This window comes from Lipotes vexillifer, unplaced genomic scaffold (assembly GCF_000442215.2).
Source record: "Lipotes vexillifer unplaced genomic scaffold, Lipotes_vexillifer_v1.1 scaffold109, whole genome shotgun sequence".
Classification (NCBI taxonomy): Eukaryota; Metazoa; Chordata; class Mammalia; order Artiodactyla; family Lipotidae; genus Lipotes; species Lipotes vexillifer.
The window spans coordinates 853637-867902 of NW_006790015.1; the positions used below are offsets into that span (position 1 = coordinate 853637).

Here is a 14266-nt window from a genome sequence, read left to right on the forward strand (position 1 = left end):
TAGGGAAATGGGATATTTCCTTGTGCCAAAGTATCCAGAGATTACTTGCAAATTGCAAAGAGGGAAAATATACTTTTTCTGTGGAGGGATCCAGTGGTCACAATATTAACCAAAAGACCAAATTTAGCATTGCTGAAAGTGAGACAACCAGTCATTGTGTTCCCGATGGAGGGCAATGGGACGTACACGGCTTTACCCACAAAGTGTTCTGGCCATTGTCTAACCTGAATGTGACCATGAGTTTAGACCTAACTTCCACTATGCAGGAAAATAGAGGAGAGAGGAATGAGCTAAATAATGCCATGAGGAGCCAATCAGATGAATCCAGAATGTACAGTTGACCCTTGAACAACACAGGGGTTGGGAGTGCCAACCCTCCAAAAAGTCGAAAATCCGAGTATAATTTATAATCTGTACCCGTGGTTCCTCTGTATTCGTGGTTCCCCTGTATCTGTGGTTCCCCAGCCTCGGATTCAACCAACCAAGGATCATGTAGAAGTGAAATATTTATTACTGAAAAAAAATCCATGTATAAGTGGACCCATGCAGTTCAAACCTGTGTTGTTCAAGGGTCAGCTGTACACATTCCACAAACTATCTGGCCAGATCTCTTTAAAAAGTAAGTGCCTTAGGTGGGGAGATTATTTTAGATTTAAAAAGACTAGAGGATATCATAACCAAATGTAATGTGTTAATTGGATCCTGGCTCAATAAACCAAATGTAAAAGACACTGTGTTGTGAAAATTTTGAATATGGACTAGATATCAGATAATATTAGGAAATAACTGTTAATTTTCCCCGGTGTAAAAGTGGTATTATGGTTACGTATGAGAATGTCCTTGTTCTTTTTTTATCTTTTACTATTTATTTATTTATTTAGGCTGCACCAGGTCTTAGTTGCAACATGTAGACTCTTAGTTGTGGCATGTGGACTTCTTAGTTGCAAACTCTTAGTTACATCATGTATGTGGGATCTAGTTTCCCTACCAGGGATTGAACTCAGGTCCCCTGCACTGGGAGTGTGGAGTCTTACCCACTGGACCACCAGGGAAGTCCCAAGAATGTCCTTGTTTTGGGGAGATACAGGTTGAAGTATTTCCTGACTGCAGCTTAGTCTGAAATGGTCCAGCAAAAGTAGAGAGTTAGCTAAATACACAGGTAGATGAAGCAAATAGGGCAAAATAGTCACAGTTGTTGCATCTAAGTTGTGGCCATTCTGATGTTCTTCAGTTGGACTGTTGCTTCAACTTTTCCATACTTTGACATTTTTCAGAATAAAAAGTTTAAAAATTGTTGAAGAAATAATGGGGGAAAAAAAAGAAATAATGGAACTAGAAAATCATCATTTTGCAACCATTCGAGTGGTAACTAATTAGGCAAGAGTCATCGATGGATCCTAAAGCCAGTAGGTGAAAATTTGAAAACAAACAGGATATTTGGGGTCATCTCAGTGTATCTACCCATAGGTTTTTTTTTTTTTTCCACACGGCTTGCAGGATCTTAGTTCCCCGACCAGAGACTGAACCTGGGCCCTCAGCAGTGAAAGTGCAGAGTCCTAACTGCTGGACCACCAGGGAATTCCCTCCCATAGATTATTTATTAGTTCCAAAAGGGGGAACATGGTATTTTTACAGTGGAGAATAGCAGTACAAGAAGGGCACAACGCTGCTTCTGTGGTATTCTTGCCAATAATTTATATTATATTAATGTTAAAATTCCTGAATTTGATAATAGCACAGTACTGGGTTATACATATTATTATTATTTTATATATCTCTAGAGAGAGAGGGAGTGATAAAGCAAATGTGACAAAATTTTATCAGTTGGTGAATCTGGACAAAGGGTACACAGGAGTTCTGTCTACTATTCTTGCAACTCTGCCATGTTTTAAATTATTTCAGAGTAAAAAATTTTTAGGAAGGGCTTCCCTGGTGGCGCAGTGATTGAGAGTTCGTCTGCCGATGCAGGGGACACGGGTTCGTGCCCCGGTCCGGGAAGATTCCACATGCCGCGGAGTGGCTAGGCCCGTGAGTCATGGCCGCTGAGCCTGCGCGTCTGGAGCCTGTGCTCCACAACGGGAGAGGCCACAACAGTGAGAGTCCCGCGTAACACAAAAAAAAAAAAAAAAAAAAAAAAAATTTTTAGGAAAATCTAAGTTAGACCTAGACTAGTTGGGGAGGCAGCTCCTAAAAATGTAGGGGTTAACAGAAAATTAAAATCTTTTTTTTAACGTTTTTTTTTTTTGGTTGTGCCAGGTCTTAGTTGCAGCCTGCGGGCTCCTTAGTTGAGGCACATGAACTCTTAGTAGAGGCATGCATGTGGGATTGAACCCAGGCCCCCTGCATTGGGAGCTCAGAGTCTTAACCATTGCACCACCAGGGAAGTCCCCAAAATTTAAATCTTGATAAAATAAAGTTACTTTTATTTAAATACCTTTATTACCTTGGCATTTCTTTTAAATTTCAGGAATACTTGACTTCATGGAGCTGGCAGAACTGGGACTCCAAGGGAGGGGTTGGAAGGTGAGAAGGCATGCATGCCCAAGTGACCGGGTTGCAAACTGGTCTGTTCCCACTCTGGTTCTCTGGCCAGTAGCCTTTCTTTCCAGTTGAGACTCCTCATTCTTATATGGAAGCCAGCTGCCCAAAGAGCTGTTGGGGAACCCATCAGACCCTCAGCATCTGCCCAGCACTGGCACCCACATGCTTTATACCTCTTGTGATTGTTTTCCAATTATTCTGTCACCACCCTCACCTGGATTAGACCACTCCATCCAGGCCATGACTGGCTTCCAGTTTTCTTGCATGTCTGTAAGCACAGCGCTGAATAAAGCATAAAAGCTCAATATATCATTTCTGATCCATTATTTTCAGAAAGCAATTAATAAACAGATACTTTTTGGCCTTCTAACAATCTTTGGGCTTAATGTGTAAGGGCTGTGAACAAACAAGCAAACAAACCAAGATAATTTATAAAGCAGATTTCAAACAAGTAGAAGTTTGTTTTTTTTTTTTTTTTGAATTATAGTCGATTTACGATGTTGTGTTAGTTTCAGGTGTAAACAAGTACAAGTTTTGACGACCAGTACTATCAAGCTAAAACCCAGAGATGAATTCCACTAGGAGTGGGAGAACTCCAGGGTCCAGCCTCCCTCTGGCCTTATCAATTCTCTTCCTGAAGGAGTTATTTACGTTCTTCAAGACTGTGTTTGCTGGTCTTCCCAGCTGGCCTGAAAACTTCTGGGAGAAGGGACAGACTTTGTGTTTTTGTCCCTGTGTGACCTCTCTCCAGTTTCTGCACACTCAGCTCTTCCCACTTGCTGCAGGCATCCCAGTCCCCACAGAGTCGCCCACACTAAATGCCTCAGCCTCAATCGTGTCAGAGAGAATGGTCCAGGGAGGTGGACAGAGCACAGCTTCAGGATCTGACAAACCCTGGACAGTAATTTATGGGCAGTGTGACATGCTCAGGCAATTTACACGGCCTCTGAGCCTCAGTTCCTTCTTCTGCAAAATGGGGGTAGTGGGAATTCCCTGGCAGTCCAGTGGTTAGGACTCCATGCTTCCACTGCAGGGGGCATGGGTCCAATCCCTACTCTGGGAGTAGTAAAACTGACTTCTCACCCAAAATGAACGGGTAGACTGTGATGCCAGGCCTCTGTACCTCATCCAGTGTTTGGAAACCTTAGTGACCGTCAGGGGCCATCTGTCCAGCTTCATCCCCTGTGTGTTGAGCTACCACTGGGGGTGGGGAGGGGTAGCTCATTCTGACTGCCTCCACTCCCTCCTTTCTATCTCCCCAAGTTGGTTCAGGTACAATCTGCTCAATAGGAACAGCAGGTATCAGAGATGGATGTGCAGGACTCAATATTTATTCCCTAGGAGGCTATAAGAAGCAGGAGGCACCAACTCCAGAGCCAGACTGCCTGGGTTCAAATCCCAGCTCCACCATCTACAGCCCTGTGAGCTTGGGCAAGGTTACTTAACCTCTGTGCCTCAGTTTTCTCATCTATAAAACAGGAATGATAACAATGACACCTACCCTATAGGGTTCTTCTGAGGATTAAATGAGTTAATGCATAAGTATAGAGCGCTTTGCTAGTACTACACTTCATTGAATCTGATATCCTGGTACACTAGGAAATTAAGATTGTTGCCAATTAAACTAGGACATATCATCAGTGGAACTGGAACTGAAATCACATATTGATTTCAGAAATGTGAAACATAACAAATGTCGAAATAGATCAAGTACACTATTATTATTAGCATACTTAGCTGGAATACATTAGCATTAGAGTTAGGGGTCAAATCCCAGATTCACCATTTACTACCTGGGTGACCTTATTTATGCAAGATCCTGAGCCTCTCTGTGCCTCAGTTTCCTCCTCACCTGTATGTGCGGATAACATCAATAGCACCTACCGTACATGACTGTTGGGGTAATTAAATATGTGAGGGCTTAGGAAGTACCTGGTACACAGTAGGCACTATGATTGGTATTATTTAGAACAACGTTATTCTCTCCAGGTGTGGAGGTTGGCTGGGGAGAGAAGAGGACGAACCTGGCTGGCTTTTTAGATAAAAAGGTCTTGGCCTCCGCTGCCCTCCCCAGTCTCGCAACGGTCAGGAGGGCCCAGGTGCCCCGCCCCCACCCGGCGCCCCGCCCCCGCCTCGCCTCGCCCCGCCCCGCCCGGCCCGGCCCGGCCCCTGAGCTAGTCTCGCGCACTTTAAAAGTGCGCGAGCTCCGGCGGAGACCCAGGGCCGGCGGTTGGTCGGGCGAAGCCATCTATTATGCTACGTGGGGGGAGCTAAAAGCGTAGGCCTCCACATTTTTTCCCATTTTTAGCTTTTCAGGCCCAGGTCCTGGTCCCCTTTTAGCGTTCAAATCAGCCCCCTATACTCAGACTCCGAGAAGGGCGTTCTGACTCTCTGGGGAAAGGGTCGTTGTGTCTCTGTACGGCGGCCTCCCCCTCTAGACGGGAAACCGGTGGGAGAGGACGACGGCCGGAGGGGGGAGGAGGCGGCCCTAGCGCCATTTTGTGGGAGCGAAGTGGTCGCTGGGCTGCTCTTGGATTCCTCGCTGCTTCAGTTTCTCTGTCGGGCTTCCTAGCAGCGGCCTAGCGGGTGAGTCGCGGACGCTTCTCACTGAGGACGCCCTGTTTGCTTCGGCTCCCGCAGTGGGGCGGCCCCCGCCACGGGAAAGGAGCCGTGGGGCCGGGCCTGCCTCATTCTGCCCGAGCGGGCTCGCGTGGGAGCGACGTTAGGGCCAGGCGCGGGGTGGCAGCCGGCGCCGAAGCAGGGACGTCGGGCCCGCGGAGCCGTGCAGCCCGAGGCAGAGGTTTGGCCTGGCTTCCGGGCCCGGGCACTGTTTTGTGCCTTCGTACTTTGCGCCAGGACAGCGTTTAGGCCTGGTGCCCCAGCGGTCCCACCCCGGCCGCGCTTAAAAACTCCTCCCACGGTTGTCACGCACTGGCTTCTGGGAGGTGGCGGCCCGCGTCGCGAAGGACCTGTCGCCGCTGTCATTGCGGCTCAAGTTTGGAGAGCCCCCAGAAGTCCCCAGATTTGAAACAGGGAGGCACTTTTCCCTTGTTCTCTTCATCTCGTTCACTGCTCCTATTTAGTCCTCAAAAGACTTAGTTTCTGCATCGCTTTCTTAGGGAAATCCACTTTGACGTTCCCCTCACACACATCTCAACCAGTTTAGTTTCTTCCCAGTCCCCAAGACTACTTTCCAGTAGCATAATCACGATTGTAATAAAATAATTACTTGTTTGCTTTCTTTCTCCTGCTTATCTCCCCCTTTGCAACCAGCATGCCAGCTGGGACTGTGGTTTCACACAGTTAATAGTTGCAGCACCTGATGGATAGTAGGCACACATCAAATAATGAATGAATGAACTAGCAAGGCATTACATTTTAATAGGAATAGCTATCCTTGCTTGTACCTCCTCATTTTTCAGGGATAACCAACACCTATAAGAATTCAAACACCGAGAATTTTTCTGGAAGTCAGAACAATGACTTGGTAGTGGTATTAGTCAGCTGGGATAATTACTTTGACACAATTACTTTGACACAAGTGTTGTTCATTTGTATCTCTTTTCCATTTAAGCAAGACAAGCAAAGATGTCTGAATATATTCGGGTAACCGAAGATGAGAATGACGAGCCCATTGAAATACCATCAGAAGACGATGGGACAGTGCTGCTGTCCACAGTTACAGCCCAGTTTCCAGGGGCATGTGGGCTTCGCTACAGGAATCCAGTGTCTCAGTGTATGAGAGGTGTCCGTCTGGTAGAAGGAATTCTGCACGCCCCTGATGCTGGCTGGGGGAACCTGGTGTATGTTGTCAACTATCCCAAAGGTTTGTTGTCATTTGGTTTTGCAGTGATGCTAAAGTATAAAGTATAGGTTTGTGTCTCGTTCTGAGTCATAGGTCATGGCCCCTTCCTGGTGAACCGTCTCCTGTAGCCCAAGTATTTCTTTAAATGTTACCTTCAGACAAGTTTGAAAGACCACTAGTTTACATTAGTGAAAATTGGAAATTACAGGACATTTTTTAAAGATTGTGTGTTTAAACAATTATCTGGACTAACGTTGCTGAGCTAATGTAAAATTTAAGGAATTAAGAATGCTTTGCAATTGTATCAGTCTGTTGTAAACAGATTTTTCTGAAGTGCCTCAGTATTTTGGTTTGGTCTTTGTCCTTGCAGGCTTACATCATTCATCCAGCTAATCTTTTTTTTTCCTCCTCAAATGAACACCAGTTGCAGTAGCCCAAATCTTGAATTAGTGCAGTCGTAATTATAATTTTGGGTTCTGGTCTTATTCTCACTGCCCCTTATCAATGTTTTTAATCTAAAAGGAAGCATGAAGATGTAGAAGTGAGTGAAGGAAATGAGTATATTTAGCAGTAGGAGTGTGCTAGTTGGTAGATCTGTCTGTTACTTTTTTTTTTTTTTTTTTTTTTGGGGCACGAGCCCGTGTCCCCTGCATCAGCAGGTGGACTCTCAACCACTGCGCCACCAGGGAAGCCCGTGTCTGTTACTTCTATTGTAATGTAATATTGCAACAAAGTCATATTATTTGGTCAGTATTTAAGATGTTGCATCAAGAAGTTTGTTTATATATCAAGAAAATTCTTAATAGCATCAACTTGATTTTTGTTTTTTAGTATGTAGTTTCTTGATCCATTGGCTGTAGATTAATATTTACCCAAACTTAAAATGTCATTTATATAGTAATGTGTCGATGTAGGTTCATGGTTGTGACAAACGTACCACCCTGGTGGGGGATATTGATGCTGGGAGGGCCCTGCAGGTGTGGGGAGCTGGGGGTATATGGGAAGTTTCTACCTTCCTCAGTTTTGCTCTGAACCTGACAGTACTCCAAAAAATGATCTGTATGTCTGAATGTCATTTAGTTCCTCTTCCAAATACTGATTTTTTAAAATAACCTTAGGTTTTCTTTTTTTTTTAATTTATATTTATTTATTTTTGGCTGCATTGGGTCTTTGTTGCTGCACGCAAGCTTTCTCTAGTTATGGTGAGCGGGGGCTACTCTTTGTTGCGGTGCACGGACTTCTCATTGTGTTGGCTTCTCGTTGTGGAGCTCGGGCTCGAGGCGCATGGGCGTCAGTAGTTGTGGCTCGGAGGCTCTAGAGCACAGGCTCAGTAGTTGTGGCGCACGGGCTTAGTTGCTCTACGGCATGTGGGATCTTCCCGGACCAGGGCTTGAACCCATGTTCCCTGCATTGGCAGGCAGATTCTTAACCACTGCGCCACCAGGGAAGTCCAGGTTTCTTTTTTATTACAAAAGTAACGTGAGTTCATTGCTGGAAGTTTAGAAACGAAACAAAAAGAAAGAAAATTGAAATCATCCTTAAATCCACAGCTGGAGATAAAAGTTGCTAATTTTTTAGTAGTCTTCAAGTTATAGGCCTTAAAATAATCACGCAAATATATTTAATAGGCACAAAGATAGTATCATAGTTATTCAACCTGTTTTTTTTCCTTCCTTAATGTACTTTAAAGTGAAAGTGAAGTAACTTTTGTTTTGATACACCTTTTGAGAGGGGAGAACATACAATTGTAATCTTGAGACATTATGGAACCAGAGGTTGGAATCCCTAGATTGGCTCCAGAAAAGCACCTTAGCCACTTATTCAATTCTTACTCTGTCAGTGAGAGCTAACATCACTCTTTGGCAAAAGTTTCCAGCGTCTTAACTGTTCTGAGAATGTTTTTGCTTCTCATTTCTAGATGAAGAGGGTGTGTGTTTTACGAAGTGTTTAATGAAAGGTCTGAAAGGTTTCTGCTCATTTTGTTTAGATAACAAAAGGAAAATGGATGAAACAGATGCTTCATCAGCAGTGAAAGTGAAAAGAGCAGTCCAGAAAACATCTGATTTAATAGTGTTGGGCCTCCCATGGAAAACAACTGAACAGGATCTAAAAGAATATTTTAGTACCTTTGGAGAAGTTCTTATGGTTCAGGTAAACTTTGATTTCATTTAACAGTTTTTCAGTGAATGAGCACCCAGAATTTCTGTTGTTTTAGTGATGCTGCCTTTCATGTTCAACAGATGATATATTTTTTTATACGTTTTCTTTCTTTTTTTTCCCCAAAGAAATTTATTTATTTATTTATTTATTTATTTTTGGCTGCATTGGGCCTTCTTTGCTGCATGTGGGCTTTCTCTAGTTGCGGCGAGCGGGGGCTACTCTTCGTTTCGGGGCACAGTCTTCTCACTGCAGTAGCTTCTCTTGTTGCGGAGCATGGGCTCTGGACGCACTGGCTTCAGTAGTTGTGGCACATGGGCTCAGTAGTTGTGGCTCGCGGGCTCTAGAATGCAGGCTCAGTAGTTGTGGCACACGGGCTTAGTTGCTCTGCGGCATGTAGGATGTTCCTGGAGCAGGTCTCGAACCCATGTCCCCTGCATTGGCAGGCAGATTCTTAACCACTGCGCCACCAGGGAAGTCCTGATGATATTTTTAATATTTGTTATGTGTATACGTAAGGGGCGCTGAAAAGAAATTTGGTTTATACTATTTTACTTCACGTATATACTCTGAGTTGGTTACGTGTGTGTGTGGTTTTAGTAAATTTTAAATGATTTTTTTCCCTAGGTCAAGAAAGATATTAAAACTGGTCATTCAAAAGGGTTTGGCTTTGTTCGTTTTACGGAATATGAAACCCAGGTGAAAGTAATGTCACAGCGACATATGATAGATGGACGATGGTGTGACTGTAAACTTCCAAATTCTAAGGTACTTTGCTCTTTTTTTTTCTCTGCTTTGGCCATTTTTGCTGACAGACTTACTTAGAAGACACTGTAAAATAAAACATTACAGTTGGAAAATATAGTGGCAGAGTGTATTCTTGAAATCTTTTGCCTTGTTGAAGTCTCAGGACCTTAATGCATTGCTGAATATTTTATATGTTTGTTTGAAATATTTAGTTAATTGCTCCTCCAAACTAAAACGTTTTTCGTTTTGTTCTTCCTTTTCTCTTGTTATTTTTAGTGATTTAACAATTTCTTACATAGTTACATGTTAATACAGACAATTAGAATATGTTAATCTTTTTAAAAAGCCTAACTTATTCCAAGCAAGCAAGACTTGCTTATTTGGAACATTATCATCTTTGCCAAGACATTTCTTAATCATCAATTTTCCTTAACCCAAATATACTTTCATCAAAGTATAAGACACTGATGAAAGAAATTAAAGATGATACACACAGATGGAGAGATATACCATGTTCTTGGATTGGAACAGTCAACACTGTGAAAATGACTATACTACCCAAGGCAATCTACAGATTCAGTGCAATCCCTATCAAACTGCCAATGGTATTTTTCACAGAACTAGAACAAAAAATTTCACAATTTGAATGGAAACACAAAAGACCCCAAATAACCAAAGCAATCCTGAGAAAGAAAAACGGAGCTGGAGGAATCAGGCTCCTGGACTTCAGACTATACAACAAAGCTGCAGTAATCAAGACAGTGTGGTACTGGCACAAAAAAAGAAATATAGATCAGTGGAACAGGATAGAAGGCCCAGAGATAAACCCACGCACCTATGGTCACCTTATCTTTGACAAAGGAGGCAAGAATATACAATGGAGAAAAGACAGCCTCTTCAGTAAGTGGTGCTGGGAAAACTGGACAGCTACATGTAAAAGAATGAAATTAAAACACTCCCTAATACCATACACAAAAATAAACTCAGAATGGATTAAAGACCTAAATGTAAGGCCAGAAACTATAAAACTCTTAGAGGAAAACATAGGCAGAACACTCTATGACATAAATCACAGCAAGATCCTTTTTGACCCACCTCCTAGAGAAATGGAAATAAAAACAAAAATGAACAAATGGGACCTAATGAAACTTAAAAGCTTTTGTACAGCAAAGGAAACCATAAACAAGACAAAAAGACAACCCTCAGAATGGGAGAAAATATTTTCAAATGAAGCAACTGACAAAGGATTAATCTCCCAAACTTACAAGCAGCTCATGCAGCTCAATATCAAAAAAAACAACCCAATCCAAAAATGGGCAAAAGACCTAAATAGACACATCTCCAAAGAAGATGTACAGATTGCCAACAAACACATGAAAGGATGCTCAACATCCCTAATCATTAGAGAAATGCAAATCAAAACTACAGTGAGGTATAATCACCTCACATCAGTCAGAATGGCCATCATCAAAAAATCTACAAACAATAAATGCTGGAGAGGGTGTGGAGGAAAGGGAACCCTCTTGCACTGTTGGTGGGAATGTAAATTGATACAGCCACTGTGGAGAACAGTATGGAGGTTCCTTAAAAAACTAAAAGTAGAACTTAACATACGACCCAGCAATCCCACTACTGGGCATGTACCCTGAGAAAACCATAATTCAAAAAGAGTCATGTACCACAATGTTCATCGCATTTACAATAGACAGGACACGGAAGCAACCTAAGTGTCCATCGACAGATGAATGGATAAAGAAGATGTAGCACATATATACATTGGAATATTACTCAGCCATAAAAAGAAACGAAATTGAGTTATTTGTAGTGAGGTGGATGGACCTAGAGTCTGTCATACAGAGGGAAGTAAGTCAGAAAGAGAAAAACAACCGTATGCTAACATATATGGAATCTAAAAAAAAGGTTCTGAAGAACCCAGGGGCAGGACAAGAATAAAGACATAGACGTAGAGGATGGACTTGAGGACACGGAGAGGGGAAGGGTAGCTGGGACGAAGTGAGAGAGTGGCATGGACATATATACACTACCAAATGTAAGGTAGATAGCTAGTAGGAAGCAGCCACACAGCACAGGGAGATCAGCTCAGTGGTTTGTGACCGCCTAGAGGCGTGGGATAGGGAGGGTGGGAGGGAGATGTAAGAGGGAGGAGATATGGAGATATATGTATATGTATAGCTGATTCACTTTGTTACAGAGTAGAAACTAACACACCACTGTAAAGCAATTATAGTCCAATAAAGGTGTTAAAACATATATATATATATACTTTCATCAACTTTAAACTTTAAAACTTTATTCTTCATTGAAGTCTTACAAGAAGAATTGCTAATGCAAAAAATAAGAATGTACCTACTTTTGAATGACTCACCTAATATAAGAGGCAGATAGGTTGTATTACATCCTCTACCATAATGCTGTTTTCATTGCTCATAAAATATTTCTGATGGTTTTCTTCCTTTCAATTTGACCAGCAAAGCCCAGATGAGCCTTTGAGAAGCAGAAAGGTGTTTGTTGGGCGTTGTACGGAAGACATGACTGCTGATGAGTTGCGGCAGTTTTTTTGCCAGTATGGAGAAGTGGTAGATGTCTTCATTCCCAAACCGTTCAGGGCTTTTGCCTTTGTTACATTTGCAGATGATCAGGTATTTTCTCTTAATAATTTTGTCCCAGCTAATTAGGTAATTTCTGTGGAACTTTGCCCTTCCAGCTAATTGCCACCCTTAGCTAAGCTCTCTGACCTTGTACGCTGTGGGGTATATGGGCCTAAACATTTGTGATAAACCCCTTAGATATTTTTTTAGTACATGAGGTTTAAGTGGGGATGTTACATGTCCTCTGAAAAAGAAGTAAAAAATCCCTGCTGCCGTTACTAAAGCTAAAGGCTATTTTATGGTTTTAAATGAAATAAGTGTTCATTGCTTATTTTTTCTCCAGTTTAGATGATGGCTTGAAATCTAAGTTTTATTGCTACTTTGATGTATGAGTCAGTGGTTTAATCTCCTTTATTTGCATCCCTTATTTTTTTGTAGGTTGCCCAGTCTCTTTGTGGAGAGGACTTGATCATTAAAGGAATCAGCGTACATATATCCAATGCTGAACCTAAACACAATAGCAATAGACAGTTAGAAAGAAGTGGAAGATTTGGTGGTAATCCAGGTGGCTTTGGGAATCAGGGTGGATTTGGTAACAGTAGAGGGGGTGGAGCTGGTTTGGGAAACAATCAAGGTAGTAATATGGGTGGAGGGATGAACTTTGGTGCTTTTAGCATTAATCCAGCAATGATGGCTGCAGCCCAGGCAGCTCTGCAGAGCAGCTGGGGTATGATGGGCATGTTAGCCAGTCAGCAGAACCAGTCAGGCCCATCAGGTAATAACCAAAGCCAAGGCAACATGCAGAGGGAGCCAAATCAGGCTTTTGGTTCTGGAAATAACTCTTATAGTGGTTCTAATTCAGGTGCAGCAATTGGTTGGGGATCAGCATCAAATGCAGGGTCAGGCAGTGGTTTTAATGGAGGCTTTGGCTCAAGCATGGATTCTAAATCTTCGGGCTGGGGAATGTAGACATTGGGGTTATCGTTAGTTGGTATAAACTGGTGGGAATTCAGATTTTTCTAAACTCATGGTAAGTATATTGTAAAATACGTATGTACTAAGAATTTTCAAAATTGGTTTGTTCAGTGTGGAGTATATTCAGCAGTATTTTTGAGATTTTTCTTTAGAAAAAGAGGAAGAAGAGCTAAAGGAATTTTATAAGTTTTGTTACATAAAGGGTTGAAATATTGAGTGTTTGAAAGTGAACTGCTGTTTGCCTGATTGGTAAACCAACACACTACAATTGATATCAAAAGGTTTCTCCTGTAATATTTTATCCCTGGACTTGTCAAGTGAATTCTTTGCATGTTCAAAATGGAAACCATTGGTTAGAACTACATTCTTTTCTCCTTGTTTTAATTTGAACCCCACCATATGGATTTTTTCCTTAGGAGAATCTCCTTTTTGGAGATCATGGTGTCACAGTGTTTGGTTCTTTTGTTTTTTGTTTTTGTTTTTTAACACTTGTCTCCCTTCATATACAAAAGTACAATATGAAGCCTTCATTTAATCTCTGCAGTTCATCTCATTTCAAATGTTTATGGAAGAAGCACTTCATTGAAAGTAGTGCTGTAAATATTCTGCCATAGGAATACTTCTGTCTTCATGCTTTCTCATTCAAGAATTCGTCACGCTGCACAGGCTGTGTCTTTGACGGTGGGTGTCCCATTTTTATCCGCTACTCTTTATTTCATGGAGTCGTATCAACGCTATGAACGCAAGGCTGTGATATGGAACCAGAAGGCTGTTTGAACTTTTGAAACCTTGTGTGGGATTGATGGTGGTGCCGAGGCATGAAAGGCTAGTATGAGCGAGAAAAGGAGAGAGCGCGTGCAGAGACTTGGTGGTGCATAATGGATATTTTTTAACTTGGAGAGATGTGTCTCTCAATCCCTGTGGCTTTGGTGAGAGAGTGTGCAGAGAGCAATGATAGCAAATAACGTACGAATGTTTTTTGCATTCAAAGGACATCCACATCTGTTGGAAGACTTTAAGTGAGTTTTGTTCTTAGATAACCCACGTTAGCTGAATGTGTTAAGTGAAACGATACTTGTATTTCCCCTACCCCTTTGTCAACTGCTGTGAATGCTGTATGGTGTGTGTTCTCTTCTGTTATTGATCTGTAAGTGTGGTAATGTGAACTGAAGCTGATGGGTTGAGAACATGGACTGAGCTTGTGGTGTGCTTTGCAGGAGTACTTGGAAGCAGAGTTCACCAGTGAGCTCGGGGTGTCTCAAAATAGGGTGGAAGTTCTAATGTCTGTTAGCTACCCATAAGAATGCTGTTTGCTGCAGTTCTGTGTCCTGTGCTTGGATGCTTTTTATAAGAGTTGTCAATGTTGGAAATTCTTAAATAAAACTGATTTAAATAATATGTGTCTTTGTTTTGCAGCCCTGAATGCAAAGAA

General features: G+C 42.2%; 1 protein-coding gene across 1 annotated transcript; it reads left to right on the forward strand.

The window, feature by feature from the left end:
- Window positions 1-5101: 5101 nt before the first annotated feature.
- Window positions 5102-12901, forward strand: TARDBP (TAR DNA binding protein). The gene is made up of 6 exons (XM_007463153.1): window positions 5102-5127; window positions 6120-6367; window positions 8334-8497; window positions 9131-9271; window positions 11740-11910; window positions 12298-12901. The coding sequence occupies exons 2-6, from the start codon at window positions 6130-6132 to the stop codon at window positions 12826-12828; spliced, it is 1245 nt and encodes a 414-aa protein (XP_007463215.1). The 5' UTR covers window positions 5102-5127; window positions 6120-6129; the 3' UTR covers window positions 12829-12901.
- Window positions 12902-14266: the final 1365 nt, after the last annotated feature.